The sequence below is a fragment of the Rhinichthys klamathensis genome, unplaced genomic scaffold (assembly GCF_029890125.1).
Source record: "Rhinichthys klamathensis goyatoka isolate OS25496 unplaced genomic scaffold, OSU_Roscu_1.1 h1tg000274l_1, whole genome shotgun sequence".
In the NCBI taxonomy this organism is placed as follows: Eukaryota; Metazoa; Chordata; class Actinopteri; order Cypriniformes; family Leuciscidae; genus Rhinichthys; species Rhinichthys klamathensis.
Genome location: NW_026606793.1, coordinates 1,408,295 through 1,426,876, shown reverse-complemented (window position 1 = coordinate 1,426,876; position 18,582 = coordinate 1,408,295). Strand labels below are relative to the sequence as shown.

General features: G+C 38.8%; 2 protein-coding genes across 5 annotated transcripts in view; one reads left to right on the top strand and one right to left on the bottom strand.

The window, feature by feature from the left end:
- LOC130102555 (gastrula zinc finger protein XlCGF57.1-like) overlaps positions 1 to 18,582 on the bottom strand; it is a 192,232-nt gene that overhangs the window by 41,944 nt on the left and 131,706 nt on the right. The gene's annotated exons all lie outside the window — the stretch shown is intronic.
- On the top strand, positions 110 to 18,318 carry LOC130102535 (gastrula zinc finger protein XlCGF57.1-like). Its single transcript, XM_056268488.1, has 2 exons — positions 110 to 218; positions 16,382 to 18,318. Exons 1-2 carry the CDS (start codon positions 185 to 187, stop codon positions 18,316 to 18,318), a joined length of 1,971 nt encoding a protein of 656 aa, XP_056124463.1. The 5' UTR covers positions 110 to 184.

The window sequence follows — 18,582 nt, the reverse complement described above, 5'->3', positions numbered from 1 at the left end:
GCTCCTCCCACTTTAATTCATCATCAGTGAAGCTCCTCCCACTGTAATTCATCATCAGTGAAGCTCCTCCCACTGTAATGCTGTAAATTCCTATCAGCCACAAGTGAAGACGAGCATCAGGAAGAGCTGAAATCTGCCAATTAAAGAGGACAGTGAGAACACGAGTGATCCAGAACCCTGCAGAATGAAACACACTGAAGATCCTGAAGAACAAAGAGGTTGGTGTTTATTCTTCATTCATTCATGATGCTGGAGAACATTCATGTTAGAAACATTCAAGCACTTCATCACTTTTAGATCAGCAGGTTAAGATTATATATCTTCAAGTTTAGCCTAACCTAACATCCAGTTTAACTGCCACAAGTTGATCTTGTAATAAAGATCTAATCGAGGAAAAACACGCAGTATTTTTGTATTTTCATTGCATTTTTAATTTATAAAAAGTTAAATAAATAATGATTAATCGAGGTGTATCGACTAAGAAAATTTAATCGAATGCCCATTCCCTAATCACTATTAATCGAAGTACACTCTACTGTACAATAGTAAGCCTCTATTTTTGTTATATAAAATTAAAACAAACTTTTATTTTGACAGGGTGTCGTAAAGACTTGAGTTCCTGTCTGTAGATGATATGACAAATGTGGATAGTTTTATCAAATCAAATGGTGTAATGTTCATGAAGTGACTCTGCAGATGAAGTTCATGTATAAGGAGACCGCAGACGCTGAAATCATCGCGAGTGTCACGTTTGCTTTAGTGTGTGTCAGGGCTCTAGAGTGCGACCAATTTGGTCGCATATGCGACCAAAATTTGTAAGGGTGCGACTAAATTTTTTCCTAGGTCGCACCAGTGCACCTAACGTTCTCGCATGATCGCATCCGCTGCCTCTCCACAAACGAGTCTTTTGTTCTCCTTGCACGCATGGTTGGATCATATCGTGGTCTAAACCAATCAGAGATAGAGATTGGGCGGGTCTTTGCCTCTGATTGGCTGTGGTTCAGATATTCCTGTATGACTAAAATGCTCCGTGCTGACTGTGTGATTGAAATAAATTGCGACGTGAGCACCAGAGAATCAGTTACGGCAATCAGCAGCATCAGCTAAATAAACGCAAGAAAACAGACGACGAAGAAACTTTAAAAAATGTAGGCTACTTGAACTAGGTAAAAAATATTGATTTCTCGATTTTAATCGATTCTCATTTTTACGAACTGTTGGGCTATGCTGTTTTCAGTTGATGAATGAATGGAACATTGTAGCGAGCATCCCATCCAATAAATCCCAATAATCTTTGTGCTTTGTTACTATTGATGTGAAACAAAGTCTCAGATTTCAAATTAGGTCCATTTTCTTATGAAATTCAAAAACATAAATAGTGTGTTGACGCTGTTGCGTGAGATCGCTCTGGCTCAGCTCAACTCAAGAGCAGCAGCGCGGATCTTCTCTTCCGCCTTAATAATACAAGTTACAGCGCGAAATAAACATGAAAAAGCATCTGAAAGTGTGTTAAAAGATAGAGTACAACTTATCGAAATCCGTATCTTTCACATGGAATCGCTCAATCAGTGTTTCAACCGTGGAAAGACGTCAGTAAAACGCTTGTAAACAATGTAATGTAACGCCACATTTACCTCAGAAAAAATATATCCAGTGCCCATAAACTCGTTAGCTAGCTAGAAAAATTAACTCCAGAGGAGCATTTTGCCAAATATATGCACCATATTGCATATTCTTTATAATTTTTTAATGTTTTTCAATATTTAATGCATGTTGTTTGAAATAATCTGGCAAGTTCTTATGCAGCCACCATTTAAATGTTTATATTTCATATAACTTTATTATTATAAAAATAAATAAAAGTGTAATTTAAGTGTTTGTGTACAAATCAGGTCATTTTTACCTTCAATATTATAGTAGGCGAATGAAGCATAGTGGGCTACAACTGACTCCCAGTTTGCAGCATTAGTTAAGAGATTTGTTTTCCTTGAGAAAATTTGCCGCGTATTGTACCTGATATCCAAAATAATCAATATTGAATCGAATTGTGAAATTTTTGTCAATACCCTGCCCTAACTTGAACAATGTAAAAACAGCACTTTAAATGTTTTATTTTTTTTAAAAGACTTATATTTTTATATACAGTATAATTGTGCTTAAAAAAAAAAAAAAAGTATTATTCTTGTTTAAAAGCATTTACATAATATATATGAATGTGTATGGAGCGTGATAAAAAGGTGACCTTGAAATTGTGGCGTTAAAGGCGACGCGAGACGAGGAAAATTTTTAGTGCACCTAAATTTTGTGCTGGTGCACCTAAATAAAAAAGTTAGGCGCACCAGTGCAACCAAGGCAAAAAGTTAGTCTGGAGCCCTGTGTGTTGTAGACAAAACTGCGGCGCTCTTTCACACAGACACTGCAGAACATACAGACTTCATATTTCAATAGCAGTCTATATGAGCTTTAATATTCACAGTCATTAGTCCGTATCTATATATGATTATTTGTACAGCCCTACTTTTGATTTATTCATCCCACAATTCTGTGATGTTACGTTTTATAAAGTAAGTTCCATTACTGACTGGTATTTGCAGTATTAAAGAGTTAGTTTTGTGAGTTATTTATTGTTGTGTTATAAAGTTGTTACTATTAGTGCAAGAAGGGTATGTATTTAATAGCGGTCTGCTCTCTACATAGCGCTCTTCATGGCCATTGAATAGATACAGCAGCTGTTTCAGCAACACACTGGTATAAGTTTATGAAAAATACATATCGTCTCGAAATTGAAACCGGTTTACCGCCCAGTATTAGTCATTACCTTCGACTAATAATCAGACTGACGAGTTTGTGACGGTGAGATCAGCATTATTGGCCGGGGTGAAACTCTTAAGTGACACTGGAATACAAATGAACCAGTAAAATATAATTACGAAAATGGAGAGAAAATATATATCGGGCGCATTAAAGGAAAAGAACGAGAGAGTTTTTGTGTTTTATTTAACATAAGCTTACTTGGCTCAACAAGGGACACATTATTACATATGCATTCATCAGATATTTTACGTTTTTTCTTTTTTTTTTACGGTTTTAATTTTAAAATGACTTGATGAAGCTCCGCCCCAACTGTACTGAGAGTCTAGCTCCGCCCCTGCCCATATTACAAACTACTGCGAGGTTATTTATTTGGGTAGCATACATATTCTGAATGCCTTCGCCAGAATTCAAATGAGCCACTTTAATCTAGATTAATTCCAAGATTACAGTGAGATTAATCTAGATAAAAAAAAAATAATCTATGCCCACCACTAATTTATATATAAATACAATAACCATACCTGATAAAAAAGTTTTATGTACTATGTACTATGTTCATTTTGGACACAAGAGGGAAGTATGTATGATTTTTTTTTTTTTTTAACCAAATAGCACTAAATAGCCTGTTTTAAACTTTTTCATACAACTTGAATTGAAAAAAATAGAATAAAATGAGTTTAGTTCTAATATTTGTATAATTTTATATAAAAATAAATGGTGTATAAATAAATTTTTAGAAGATATGAGACGTTTCCTGATTCTTTTTAAAGTCCCTGTAAAGGCAATTTCAAAAAAAAATTCTAAACACATTATAAATGTTAGAAATGTATTGCTAAAACATATTACAAAGACTGTGAACTGTGAAGTACTGAATTGTGGAGTTAGACCGTTAAACAGTTTTTCACCATTGATATTTTACGGATTTTCTGGGCGGGGCTAAAACAGGGCTCGATGACGCACTGGAGCCCTTGAGCTCCTGGACACGCCCCTACTTGATGACGCTCTGAGGGCACGGAGGCTGGCCGCTCCTAACAATATTATAGAGCACATTCACATCAGTTTGCCGCTCAATCGCGAGTTACTGTCAGTAGCTACTATTATTAGTAACACAGCCTACAGATTGCTAGCTACTAGCTATGCCTTCGTCACGGAAATGCGTACTACCTGGATGCGATCACCGGATCACGTACAAAACAGATCGGTGTCCTTGTTTAAATTTCCGAAAAACGATTACATCAAGAAGAAGTGGATTAATTTTGTGAAGAGCCACCTTGATGGAGAGCTGAGGATCACCGCCAAAACCCGCCTCTGTAAGTGATCATTTTACACTGGATAGTTTTATAAACTTTCGTCGGAGATAACTGTCTGGGATTCACTGATAATCCGCTGTTACTGGTGAATGGGGCCGAACCGACTCCCGCCTCAGCCTTCATCCTCCCGTCGCGCCGACAACTGGTGCCATTCGGCAGTGCGTGCCCACCGTGCGAGCATCTATTCCGGCTGTAGAGTTGAGTGTGGCGAGTCGACGACGGCAGCGTTCCCGCGAGTGGGCGTGGTTTCAGCGCAGCCAGTGGACACGCCCCCAGCGTTTGAGAGCAGAGATTACTGCTCATTTTTTCAAGATTTTGATAGCTTATTTTATGTACTTGCTGGCTTTTTTTATCATTCAAATTTGGCTGGGTGACTAATAACACATTTTTCTGTGGTGTGACAAACTCAAAACACATACTTAATTTTGACTTTACAGGGACTTTAAGACATAATCCCTCGCCATAGCAAAACCGTTTGAGATATTCAATATCTGTTAACAATTTAGCATCTTTAATGTACTTTCATAATTTTGAAAAAGTTTGGTGGGAATAAAATAAACCACTTAAGAGGAGTGAGTAAAAATGTAAAGGCTGGTTTTTCAAAACATCCACATTCAGACCAAAATAGCCGATTTCCTGTTGGGCTGGCTTAAAGTTGTTTGGCCCGATGAGATCTATATGCGTACCGAGTTTCATATTATTACATGCAAGTGTGTTTGATTTATGGACCAAATTTTCAGACCAAGTTTATTGACCAAGTTAATTTAATTAATAAACTAATTATATAAAACTATTGTCAATGCACTACAATTAAACTGGTTATATGCCTTTACATTATTTAAAAAAAAAAACTTATTTAAAAAATACAAGGCTTAAGACATTTATTTTCTTTTTTAATGCAGGCCAAACAACATAGCCGTGAAATGGTTAATCTAGCCCCCCTTCTCCTCCCCCTACACACACACACACACACACACACACACACAGACAGGCTCAGACACAGAGAAGTAGGCTCAGAGAGAGAATGACCACATTCAAACTAAAATATCTGACTTTCTGTTGGTCCGAGCTAATGACTGTAAATTAGAAAGTTGTTCGGCTTGATCTGACCAATATACGTACCGATTTTTATGATTGTAGGTAAAACTATAACACTAACCCCCCACTTTTGTCAAAAGGTGGCGCTACTGAGTCCCTGCACCACGCCCGTTTCTGAAACTTTGCACATGTCTACTGGCTAATAAATGTGGTCTGTTGAGTTTCATGCAATTTCAAGCAATTTCAGGCATGCTAAGAGTCTCAAAAGCATCCAAAAAAGAATATTAAAGTTTGATGCGTTGCCATGGCAACATCAATAATCCTTTCACAGGTCTACATCTGGCGTGTGTCTACATTATGTATGAAAATCATAAAAATCGGTACGTATATTGTTCGGATCAAGCCGAACAACTTTCTAATTTATAGTTATTAGTTCCGACCAACAGGAAGTCAGATATTTTAGTTTGAATATGGATGTTTTTTAGCATTTTCTCTCCCTCTGTCTCTCTCTGACCATTCTCTCTCTGTGTGTCTCTGTGGGGAGGGGGAGAGGGGCTCTTCGAGTGATAGTTTAGTTTAAACACAAAATTATGTATAGGGCCATACTGCCCTCTTGTGTCAAATTATATTTATAAATACATTATACATATATTTGGTATGTGACTGAGGACCGAGAGCTTTTAAATACGGACATCCACACGAACATTGATAATGGTGGCGCGTGCAGAGCGCTCGAGGGAATTCTTATGGAAGTAGGAATGAACTAAATAACGTTCGCTCTGTTCTGCCGTGGACGCGCACCGTTATTAACCTCTTAACCTTCTCCAGAGCGTCGGCGCACTGAAGCGTTTTTTTTTTTAATTTAGTTCAAATATACTATCAGATTTAATGTTATACCTTGACAAACTATACATCATTAAAAAGATATAAGACTCAAGATTCAGTATTTGACCACTATTGTATTCTGAGAAACTTATAGTGACAGTTATGTCTTAATTTGTGTCAGGAGTTATGAAATGAAAAAAATGAGTCGATACCTTTAATATGAATTATGAGCGTCAGCTGGTCCATTCATAAAAAACACTCCGTGCTGTCGTCATGTCAGCGATTCACAAAACAACGTCCCTGAGGGCTTTTAGCTCAACAATATGCAGATGTGGAGAAATATTGATATATTCTCATAGATTCACATCATATTTCTATAGACAGGAATAATATTTATTGAATTTATACCCAAATGCGTCGATGTAATCATTATGATCGCTTCTTACTGAGATGTGCTGTGTTTTCCATTCATACCAATAGCATGGGGGCGCTATATGTCCAATAAAAGTCCATATATGGATCATGAAGAAGACCCATAGTCATGTGACATTCCAGGACGTCACTGAGTGATACAGAAAGTAGCTGACAGAGATCGCTGTAACATGCAGATAAAGATGTTTTGAAGACAATAAACATGATTGCAATGATATTTGAGTTACCTGTGTTCTTCAAGCCATGCCAGGTATTTCATAATAATAGATTATATTTATAATGTAATGCTAATCGATATAGATTTCATCATCGTACAGAACACTAAATAATACATTTTCTGTCGGATTTTTTTTTTAATATGAAGCCAAGTTAGATCACAGAAGATTATTTAAAACACTAGACTTGCGTTATATAGTAAGTTTGGAGCACAAACATAATTTTAATCTCATAAATGGTCGTGTATTGATGGTGTGCTAAGCTAACATGCTAGCGAGCCCAGGCGCACCTGCCACGAGCAGTTATTGTTTTATGATTTTTTTCTAAATAGGAATGCTTACTGAAATGTTTCAGTGCATTTGATACCAGTTTCAAATATTTAGTGAGAATTTTGATAAAAGAAATTAGGGTTTGAAACCCTATGAATAGCCTGTGAATAGCCAGTCGTTAGTAGCTATAATGCAGACAAAAGAAATGCATATTTAGATCCATAATCAGTCTGGAGAGGTGTAAATGTGTACAGGGGAGACTGACACTGAATGGGGCACCACAAAACAATAGAGACAATAGACTGAATAGATGACTCAGAGGATGACTAAACATCAGTTTGCTAATAGAGTCTAATCAAAATAAAGTAATTTGACATGATCTTGAAAAACATTTAACTAAATACAGAGTTTTATACTTATCATTTTCAGATTTTAAATATAAAATGGTCAGACATGTGGCTTTAGCTGCAGTGCATTTCTAGATTGCTCCAGGGCCAACTTCAATTTTATTTTCATGAAGATGTTCTTATAAAAATAAATTTATAATAACTTTACAAAACTTTGAAGCTATTTAAATTTTTTTTTTTTTTTCATTATGACAATAATTCATTCTACATTTACAATAAACAACCAGGTGTCAGCTTTCAAATGAGATCATACTTGTGCTTTTAGTGCAAAGGGTTCATGAACTGTATCTGTTTCAGTTTGGGTATGTCATTTCTGGGGATTTTTCAAAAGTGGGCTTGAAGCTTAACAGGTTAATGCCCGTGCAGCCGTTAGTTTAATTTCAAAATTAGCTCCTTTTCTGGGGCCGATTGCTTAAATTGTGAGTTCAATAGCCTATTATTCTTCATGGAAAACACAACAACAAAAGAGTATAAAAGTTTGGTGTGAACGCAGCATAATGAACCAGCTGCAATGTCAAGATTGCAATGCTTAAGTGTGTGTGTGTCTGTGTGTGTGTGCGCGCGAGAGAGAGAGGCGCGGGCGCGATCGAACTGTGTGTGTGTGCGCGAGAGAGAGGCGCGGGCTCGATCGAACTGTGTGTGTGTGTGAGAGAGAGAGACGCTCACTCTCGTGATTAATGAATTTTGACTCCGGTTGCTGATCTTTGCTGCAACTTTCGTTCAGCTCACAATTTAGTAAGCAAACACGTTCAGGTTTTAATTGTAGTGACTAAATGATTTTATTAAACACACACACATCAAACTGACGGGGGGGGGCAATGGTAAATTTAAATCTGCATATTGTAATATATGCAGGGCACCCCAGCAGTCCAGTATGCTTCATCTTTCATTTTTAATTTGTAAATTTGATCAATAAATTCAATTATTTAGAATGATAAGACACTAAATGGCTTTTACCCTAGGTAGGTCTGATCAAATTAAATCGTTTACACTGAAAAATAACAATGCATTAAATAATGTTATGAGATTGTTTTAAATTAGTCAATTAAAAATCGTTGGAAAGAATGATACTTTTAAACATAACACTAAACCGCAGTGTTTCCCCTAGAAATTTTTCCAGCAGCGGTGCTGTCACGTGCCGGAGGATGTTACCAAGTCGCGCGCGGGGGGGTCCGGGGGCATGTACCTCCGGAAGATTTTTTTTTTTTTAAAAAAACCCCTTAAACCATGACTTCTGGCAAGTTTTGTGGATAGAAATCGATATTTTGAGACATACAAATATGACATACCATCAACAGATTCAAGGCATGATTATTGCAGCACGTACCTTGAACTGGTCACAAACAGAAACCTTCATTTTATAATTTTAGACAAGATTTTTCACGTTTTTGTTTCGTGTTAATTTTCAGCTATTAGGTAGATATTGATAGGGGGAAAATGAAATGGCACAACCCAGAAAAAAGATTATTTAGAATTTATTGAAAATTTTATCTTAATGGCAAAGGCCACACCCAATCTGTGAGCACTTAATTTTTCTAACATTTTTAAAATCAAAAGTTTTATGTTAACATTATTAAATGCAGAATGAATGAAGTGAACAAACATGAACAATCAAAGTGTTTGTATTAAATAACATTCACAAACATTAATTCATGTTGTAAAAATATATTGTTCACTCAATGTGTTGATGTTAGATAACGCATTAAGTAATGTTAATGAATGGTGTCTTATTGTAGTGTTACCAAACAATACAGGAGATAAAACGTGTTTTGTTTGACTTGACTGTACTTTTATTTAATCCAAAACTGTGTTCATATTTAATTTTAAAAGGCTTTTTAAACCTGCTAAGAGTTATCCAGCCAAGAATAAGCCTAGAACTGCTTTTCTGACGGACTAATAATGGCATAAACAGCACTCGGGTGTCGGTCCGATACTGTGCTCATGTACTCGTAAAACTCCCCCGACACAACCGCACCCGAGTCCACTTTAGGGGCCGTTCACATATCGCGTTTTTTTGTGCGCAAATTCATATTTCAATTGTAGGCGCGCGTGGCGAGATGAAAACATCGTAACATCTTATCTCAACAGGCCATGTGACAAAAACCAACCGATCAGCTTCGGCCTTGCCGTAACAACATCGAAAGCTCGGCCGAACAGCTGATCATAGCTGTACAGTGCGGCTTTTTATTTCTCATCTCCATAAATATATCTAGTAGTAAAGCTAATGCAAGGGCTAGAAATAAATTGATTCTTTGCTGATACTTCCTCGTCCTCATGGAGAGCGCCGCTTTCTCCTTTCTAAAAGCGCTTGCTCTCCAGTAGGGCTGCAACAAACGATTATTTTGATAATCGATTAATCAAACGATTATTAGAACGATTAATCGACTAATCATCGATTATTTCGCAGACTAATCAGTAAGTTTGGAACGATTATTTAGCTTTTCCAATTAGTTAAAACATTGAGTTATACATATTCTAACTATAATATAAAAGAAGGAAATCGCTTCAGCTTTTGAAATAGTTGTTTTAATGAACTTTGAGCCAACTAAACAGGTCATTCTCTTTAAGTTTTCAGATTGCGGTCCAACTCAAATCACACACAAATGCTCTCTAAGCATTGTTTAATAGGCCCACTGCTTTTCTTAGAACTGAAACAGAAAAAGGGACATTTACTTCAGGACACAACGAATAGTAAAATATTAATCTGCAAACAATTATTATAAGTATAAAATTACAATCTTTTTTTACATGACAATTGAGCTGACAGAGACGTTCTCATTCACCTTTTAATTTACAGTATAAAAAAGTAACTGCCATGATATTCTTCCTATATCATAGGAAGGATATAACATCTCGATTTGTAAGTATTCATGGTTAATGAACAAAATACAGGCAAGTGATAAGACTATAATAATAACTAATGTTACAATAATAAAAACAGCCCTGACTCGTAAGCTCGATCAAGCTTTATTCTGTGCAATAGAATAAATAAGTCATCACATTACTGTAATTATATTACTACTATTATTAGTTGTATTGCATTCTCTAATAAAGAGATTTACCGCTGGTTAGTAAGCTCCAGCTGGAGAACACTCTCCTCTCACCGGCTCCTCTTGTGCCGGGATGTTTCCTCTTGCACACATGCATGTTGTGCCCCCGTCAAAAGCAAGTTCCGCCTTGCATGTATTGCACACGACAGCATCCTTGATTTTAAGTTTTGTGAAACTTTCCCATACCTAAACCTTGCTAGTTCGGATTCGTTTGCCCTGTCATAATTCGCGCTGTTTTCTCTTCTACCGCAATAGCATTTGTAAGGGCTGCACTACACTAGCGCTACAGCGCCATAGCGGTCAAATCGCGATATTGCAGGCCCTTACATTAGGTCACGTGAGATCAGACGACTACTCGACAACAAAGATATTTGTCGACAAATTTTTATTGTCGACGTATCGTTGCAGCCCTACTCTCCAGTGGCGTCTGTCATTGCTATGCAACCATGAACAGAGGCGGCCTGGAAAAACGAGCGCGCTTCCAGCGCGCCTACATTTGAAATAACGAATTTGCACGCGCAGAGAAACGCGCTATGTGAACGGCCCCTTATGGAACGTGACATTAGCCTAATCGAAAATATTTCCATATGTGGCTCTTTCCTCCTTTCTTGTCAACAAATGGATTCAGAGCCACCGCATTAGCAGTGCCAGCGGTCGCCATGTCTCAGTGTTTTTAGGTGTGTAAGTAAATGTCGTGATATTACTGATCATGTGAAGATTTTGCAGCGGCGCTGAAAATCCAGTGGCGGCGCTGCGTCGCTGCTAAATACATTGTAGGGGAAACACTGAACCGTCATTAGGTGTCGCCAGGTGACCGTCTTAATGAGCGAGTCATTGATTCATTGATTCAAACAATTCGTTCGAACGACTGAGTCATTCTTGAATGGACAGATGTTTATGGATTGGTCATTGAATCTTTGAGTCAACCGATTCGTTCAAAATGCTGAATCATTCAGTAATGAGAAAACACGTTGCTGTGAGATGCGCAGTGGTTCTGCTGTGATCTTTATTTAACTATTTTTGCTGCTGAAACTGAAAAAAAGTCAATATTGCATCTAAAATGTATGTAGCGGCCGTTTGTCAACAAACAAAAGAAAATTAAACTTAAATCAAACCTTCCAAACGACAACTTCTAGCACTCTGGGCAGGTGATGTACGCAGGCTGGATTCAGGGTTTGTGGCTGGTTTATTTGTTCCAACTGAGCAAGCAATACAGCATCTCTCGCGCTGGTAAAAAACCATGTGCCCATCACCCAGGTGCTCCAGGTTACTTCCTACTTCCTACCTATATTTACCCTCACCTGTGCCCACTACTGCCCTCAGGTGTCTAAATCAAACATTGCAATTATTAAACTAACCAAAAATAAAGACTAAACATATAAATAAAAAACACAATTAACTAATCAAACAAACAAAGAAACATTACCAAATTATATTACTAATGTGAACAAAATCATAATAATAAATTAACAAAATTACCAATACTGAAAACAAACTAATGTAGCTCCAACAATGTAAGTGACTTGACGTGTGTGTGTGTGTGTGTGTGAGTGAGAGATTGTGTCTGTTACAGTGACAAGAGTTTAACCCTTTAAGGCCTTGTCTTTTTGGATATATATCTTTTTTTTTATTACAAAATGTGCATACAACCCATATATTTTAAATGTATTGTTTGAATTAAATTAAGATTGTATGTTTGGTAATTGAACCTAAATAAATTTAAAATTAATGTGCTATATTTCAGATCAATATATTTGTTTTCCTTCATTTTAATCAACACTAACTTTATTCTCATCTGAATTATAAATAACTTATTTCTGTATAAAATAAAAAATCCCGAATAATCCAGACCAACCAGAGCGCACTATTTCTACAACATCATCAGTGCTGAAGCGGAACTACCAGAGCCGTTCGGCAGATAGCGAGCAGATATTTTGATATTTTGTGTCACGTCGTGCACAATAACCCTAAAGGCACCAGGGTGGCGGTGCCACCGGCTTTTTATATATATATATATATATATATATATATTAGGGCTGGGCAAGGTAACGCGTTATTATCGCGTTAACGCATTTATTAATTAATGTCGACAATTTTTTTTATCGCACGTTAACGCAGTTTTTGCTCACTGGCTCTGAATACACATAGGCCTACAGTCAAACCATGGATCACAGGAGGGGTGGGTTGTTGGTCAGCCAGCAAATAACCCACCCAAACAAGCAGTGGAGAGGCTTTGGCAGGTTCTCTCAGATGAACAGAAAGGGAGACAGCACTCCGCGAGTGAATGACAGGCGCTCTATAGTAACCATGGCAACGGCTTCTGTGCGCTACGCAGCTGTAGCCTTTTTAACTTAAATTAAAATTATACATAACTTTACCTGATAGGCCTGCGTTTAGTTTAGTGGAGATGTGCTGCCATGTGAATTCCCTTCTGTTGATGACGTCCTGATAACTATTTAGATTGTGGAAACTCACAAACAGCGAGCCGAGGATCAGTCTCAATGATTTGTGCTGCGCGTCAATTCAACTTCGGCAACAGGAGGGCGCGAGCGCGTGCGTGAGGCGAGCATGACCGCAACAGTTTTACAGGAACACACTCGCTTGTCGCACTAGCTTGTCGGTTCTAGCAATCACAGCGCTTGCGGTAGGCTACGCGTATAATTGATGCATTGTTACATTTTTGGAGAGGTGCACGTCAGCGTACGCGCGCTACACACACAGCAGGTACGTAGCTACGCCGTGAGTTCGACGCAGAAGTATAAATTGGGCTTTACATCTGTTTAATGTAATCTAGTGTAGGCCTACGTGGGAAACCATGTCATGACCAAACCTAAGCCACTATCAGAGAAGTAACGTTGGTCGACTTATATCTGTAGTAGTGGTCATGACCTCTGACTACATAGACTGTTTCTGCTGCTCCCTGATAAAAGATACCTCTTGATACCTGTTCAGAAAAAAAACAACAAGAAAACTGGACTCGTTTTAACAGTCTACATACAAGGTAATGCCCTGGCAGTGGCATAGCTTTGTTTTCATATTTGATTTGAGTACATTAATGTTTAAGTTGAGATTTACAATAAATATTTTATTGCTACAGTGTAAAGGGAATACTCCTGGTCATGCGATTAATCGCGATTAAAATTTTTAATCGTTGCCCAGCACTAATATATATATATATATATATATATATATATATATTTATAAAATATAGCTGCGAGCAGTGATGAAGGGCCAAAGCCGGCGGCACCGCCACCCCGGTGCCTTTAGGTAACTAGAGGCACCGGGGTTGCGGTGCCACCGGCTTGGGCCCGTAATCGCTGCTCGCAGCTATATTTTATATATATATATATATATATAAAAAAAAAAATTGACTATTCGGGCACTTTTGGGGCCCTTAACGTGCCCGAAAGCTCTTGAAACTTTGCACACGTGTCAGAACCCGCGGCCATCAGGGTCGGGCTGAAGATGGTACCCGGGCGTGGCAGGGGGGCTCGACGGCGCCCCCTGGAACGGGGTCCGAAAACTTGGTCCGAAAACTTGGTCCATAAATCAAACACGCTTGCATGTAAGAATATGAAACTCGGTACACATATAGATCTCATCGGTTCATATATACTTCATACTCTTACTTTTTACCCCAGCCCAACAGGAAGTCGGCTATTTAGGGTTGTTTGTAAAACGCATGCAATGGAATTTAAAGTACTTCTCCTAGAGAATTCAAAGAAATGGCAAAAAACTCGGTCAGCATGAAGTCAATACATTGAGGATGAATAATTGCCAGGGGATTTTTGATATCTCGAACGTTTTGGCCGTGGCGAGGAAACGAAATTATGGCGAGAAACGTGAAACAGGTAGTGTGTTATAACTTCTGCATACATTAACTGATCTCGATGAAACTTCAGCAGTGTGTTCGCTGTAAGAGGCTGATCACATGGATGTGACTATTGTGAGTCAAAGTTATAGCGCCACCAACTGGCAGCAGGAAGTATGTCACTTTCAAAATGCTTTGAAATCACCCACTTATTTTAACCCAATTTGCTTCAAACTTCATCTGTATAATGTAAACATACGGCAGATGTAGACCTGTTAATGGATTCTTGATATCTTTGATACTGTTGCCGTGGCAACGCATCAAACTTTAAAATTATTTTAGGATGTGTGTATATATATATATATTTATAGCTACGAGCAGCGATTATGGGCCCAAGCCGGTGGCACCGCAACCCTGGTTATAGCACCACCAACTGGCAGCAGGAAGTGTGTCACTTTCAAAATGATTTGAAATCACCCTCTTATTTTTACCTGATTTGCTTCAAACTTCACTACTATAATGTAAACACACGGCAGATGTAGACCTGGATGTAGACCTGACCTTTCAGAAGGTTGCTCACGCATACTTTGTGATTGATATGTGCCCTCGATGCGCACTTTTGCAGAGCCCACACCAATACAAGCTCTACAGCACACTTCTTTTCGACAGTCAAAGCAGGGTTACGTTTTTTTGCACGTCGTGCACAATAACCCTAAAGGCACCAGGGTGGTGGTGCAACCGGCTTTATATATATATATTAGTGCTGTCAAACGATTAAAATATTTAATCGCGATTAATCGCATTAATGTCATAGTTAACTCGCGATTAATCGCACATTTTTATCTATTCTAAATGTCTCTTGATTTCTTTTTGTCCCATTATTTTTTTTTCATTTTAATGCTCTTATCAACATGGAAAAGTGGATTGGCTTGCTTTGTGCAAATGTTTTTTATTGAAAACAATATTGGCATATATACTGTTCAATTTCATACTAAAACATTCTCACTTGGAGCAAAGAATCTCTCTCACAATGTAACACTGTCCATCAAAAAAAGGGTGAAAGAAACACTGACGAGGTCCTGATATTGACGAGGGGGTGGAGAATTCGCATCAGCTGTGTGTGTGTGTGTGTGTGTGTGTGTGTGTGTGCTGGCCATCAAGTGGTATTTAAGACTGGACGTGCTGCGATGATGATAGCTCCGTTCACAACGACAAAACACACAGATCACTTTGGTCTTGTCAATGGAACCATTTGGCAACTTTTTAAAAGTAAACTTTCCATTCAGAATCTTATTGGCATCCATTGGGTACCCATAAAGGTACCCAACTGGACGTTTTGAACGTTCCTATAACATTCAGAAATAACGTTTTTATAACTTAATGGGAACGTTATGAAAACGTTCTTATAACCTAAAATTGTTAGCTGGGGAAGAGGAGAGATTCGCGATTGCACTGACTGAACACGTTTTAAGTGCAGGCATATTCTCTGAGCGAGCCCAGATAAAAGTCTTACAAGAGCAGCGTGTATCTGAGAGCGCGCGACTCGAGCAGAGAGATTCGTGCTCGGCACATTATATTCCGCGCGCGAGCAGAGAGATTCGCGCTCGCGCATCCGGCTCGCAAGCCCAAACAAGTGTGTGTGGCGTGCCTGTTGTTTTGTTTCCGGTCTAGCTAGATCCGCTTGCGCTTTCAAAACGTGCTCGCGCGGCGCAAGCCATTAAAATGAATGGGTTTCATAGCGCAGCGCCGCGCATGCCGCGTCCTGTTGCAAAAGCATGTGAAAAAAAACTACAAAGTTTACTAGGCCAAAAAGACTGTTAATCGCGCGATAAAAAAATTAACGCCGTTAAAATGGGTTTGCGTTAACGCCGTTAATAACGCGTTTAACTGACAGCCCTAATATATATATATATATATATAGCTGCGAGCAGCGATTACGGGCCAAAGGCGGCGGTACCGCCACTCCGGTGCCTTTAGTTACCTAAAGGCACCGGGGTTGCGGTGCCACCGGCTTGGGCCCGTAATCGCTGCTCGCAGCTATATTTTTTGTTGTACTGAAAATGAAATAACTTTTTCTCTTTGATTTCAGCCCTAATGGAAGAGAGCGTGGGGAGAGAAGAACTGAGTGAAGTGAAGGAGGAGAGAGAAGAACTGAGTGAAGTGAAGGAGGAGAGAGAAGAACTGAGTGAAGTGAAGGAGGAGAGAGAAGAACTGAGTGAAGTGAAGGAGGAGAGAGAAGAACTGAGTGAAGTGGAGGAGGAACATCATGTCAAGCCTGGAGAAAAACCTTTGAGTCGCTCAAAGACTAAAAAGACATTTTTAAAGAAAACAAAAGCCAAGAAATCTTTCACCTGCACTCAGTGTGGAAACAGTTTCACAACCAAACCAAGTCTCCAGATTCACATGAGAGTTCATACAGGCGAGAAGCCGCACACGTGCGATCAGTGCGGGACGAGCTTCACACGAAAACAACACCTTCAAGGACACATGAGAATCCACACTGGAGAAAAGCCGTATGCATGTGATCAGTGCGAAAAGAGTTACTCAAACAAACAATGTCTTGACCTTCACAAAAGAATCCACACTGGAAAGAAACCATTCATGTGTGATCAGTGTGAAAAGAGATTCTCAAACAAAAAATATCTTGAGCGTCACATGAGAGTTCACACTGGAGAGAAGCCGCACACGTGTGATCAGTGCGGGACGAGCTTCACACAAAAACATAATCTTATTATTCACATGAGGATCCACACTGGAGAAAAGCCGTACTCATGTGATCAGTGTGGAAAATTTTTTGCTCAATCATCATCCCTTAATGTTCACATGAGGATCCACACCGGAGAGAAATCTTTCACCTGCACTCATTGTGGAAAGAGTTTTACAACCAAACATAGTCTTGAGCGTCACATGATGGTTCATACTGGAGAGAAGCCGTTCGCCTGTGATCAGTGCGAGAAGAGGTTTCCATACAGAGAAAGTCTTAATTTGCACATGATAGTTCATACTGAAGAGAAGCCGTTCGCCTGTGATCAGTGCGAGAAGAGGTTTCCATACAGAGGAAGTCTTAATTTTCACATGAAGATCCACACTGGAGTGAAGCCGTTCGCCTGTGATCGGTGTTGGAAGAGCTTCAGAACCAAACAACGTCTTGAGATTCACATGAGAGTTCATACAGGCGAGAAGCCGCACACGTGTGATCAGTGCGGGACGAGCTTCACACAAAAACAACACCTTCAAGGACACATGAGGATCCACACTGGAGAGAAGCCGTATGCATGTGATCAGTGCGAAAAGAGTTACTCAGACAAACAAAGTCTTGACTTTCATACAAGAACCCACACTGGAGAGAAACCATTCATGTGTGATCAGTGTGAAAAGAGATTCTCAAACAAAAAATATCTTAAGCTTCACATGAGAGTTCACACCGGAGAGAAGCCGTTCACATGTGATCAGTGCGGGACGAGCTTTACACAAAAAAATAATCTTAATATGCACATGAGGATCCACACTGGAGAAAAGCCGTTCTCATGTGATCAGTGTGGGAAATGTTTTGCTCAATCAACATCCCTTAATCTTCACATGAGGATCCACACCGGAAAGAAGCCGTTCACATGTGATCAATGTGGCAAAACATTTCAATGGGCATCAAACCTGAGGAGACACCTGGGAGTTCATATGAAGGAGAAGCCGCATTCATGTTCTGTGTGTGGAAAGAGTTTTTCATGGCTGCCAACTTTACGTAAACATGAGAAAACTCACACTGTTGTGAGAGAGTACATGTGCTTTGAGTGTGAGAAGACTTTTACTACAGCGGACGGTTTAAAAAAACACCAGATGATCCACACTGGAGAAAAACCTTACAAGTGTTCACACTGTGACAAGAGATTTAATCGGTCAGAATCTCTGAAAACACATGAGAGGATCCACACTGGAGAAAAACCTTACAAGTGTTCACACTGTGAAAAGAGATTCAATCAGTCATCATCTCTGAAAACACATGAGAGGATCCACACCGGAGAGAAGCCACACACGTGTGATCAGTGTGGAAAGAGTTTCACTTTAAAAGCTCACCTGAAGCTACACATGAAGATCCACTCAGTGAAGGGATGTGCAGAGAGTTCCTCAAGGGCAGGGGTTCAAATGTAAAAAAGGGCATATATATATATTTGTTTTATAAATTGAAGGGGTGGATTGTAATCCACTGCTGCTTCAATGTATATGTAATAAGTGATTATAATCAAGGTATTAATCAATATTTTTCCTTTTAATATCAAATGAGTTGAATGACTTCTCTGGAGATTTTACTTTGTTATAGGAGTTACCAGTGTGATTACTGAAATGTTCTTTTTATGTATTCTTTAATGTCTGTATTTGATATCTGAATGCAGTAACAGTGCTTGCTCATTTATT

Coding starts and splice junctions, on each gene's coding strand:
- LOC130102535 (XM_056268488.1), top strand. CDS start 185: ATGAAACACACTGAAGATCCTGAAGAACAAAGAG. Junction 219..16,381: donor AGATCCTGAAGAACAAAGAG/GTTGGTGTTTAT, acceptor AGGAGAGAGAAG/AACTGAGTGAAGTGAAGGAG.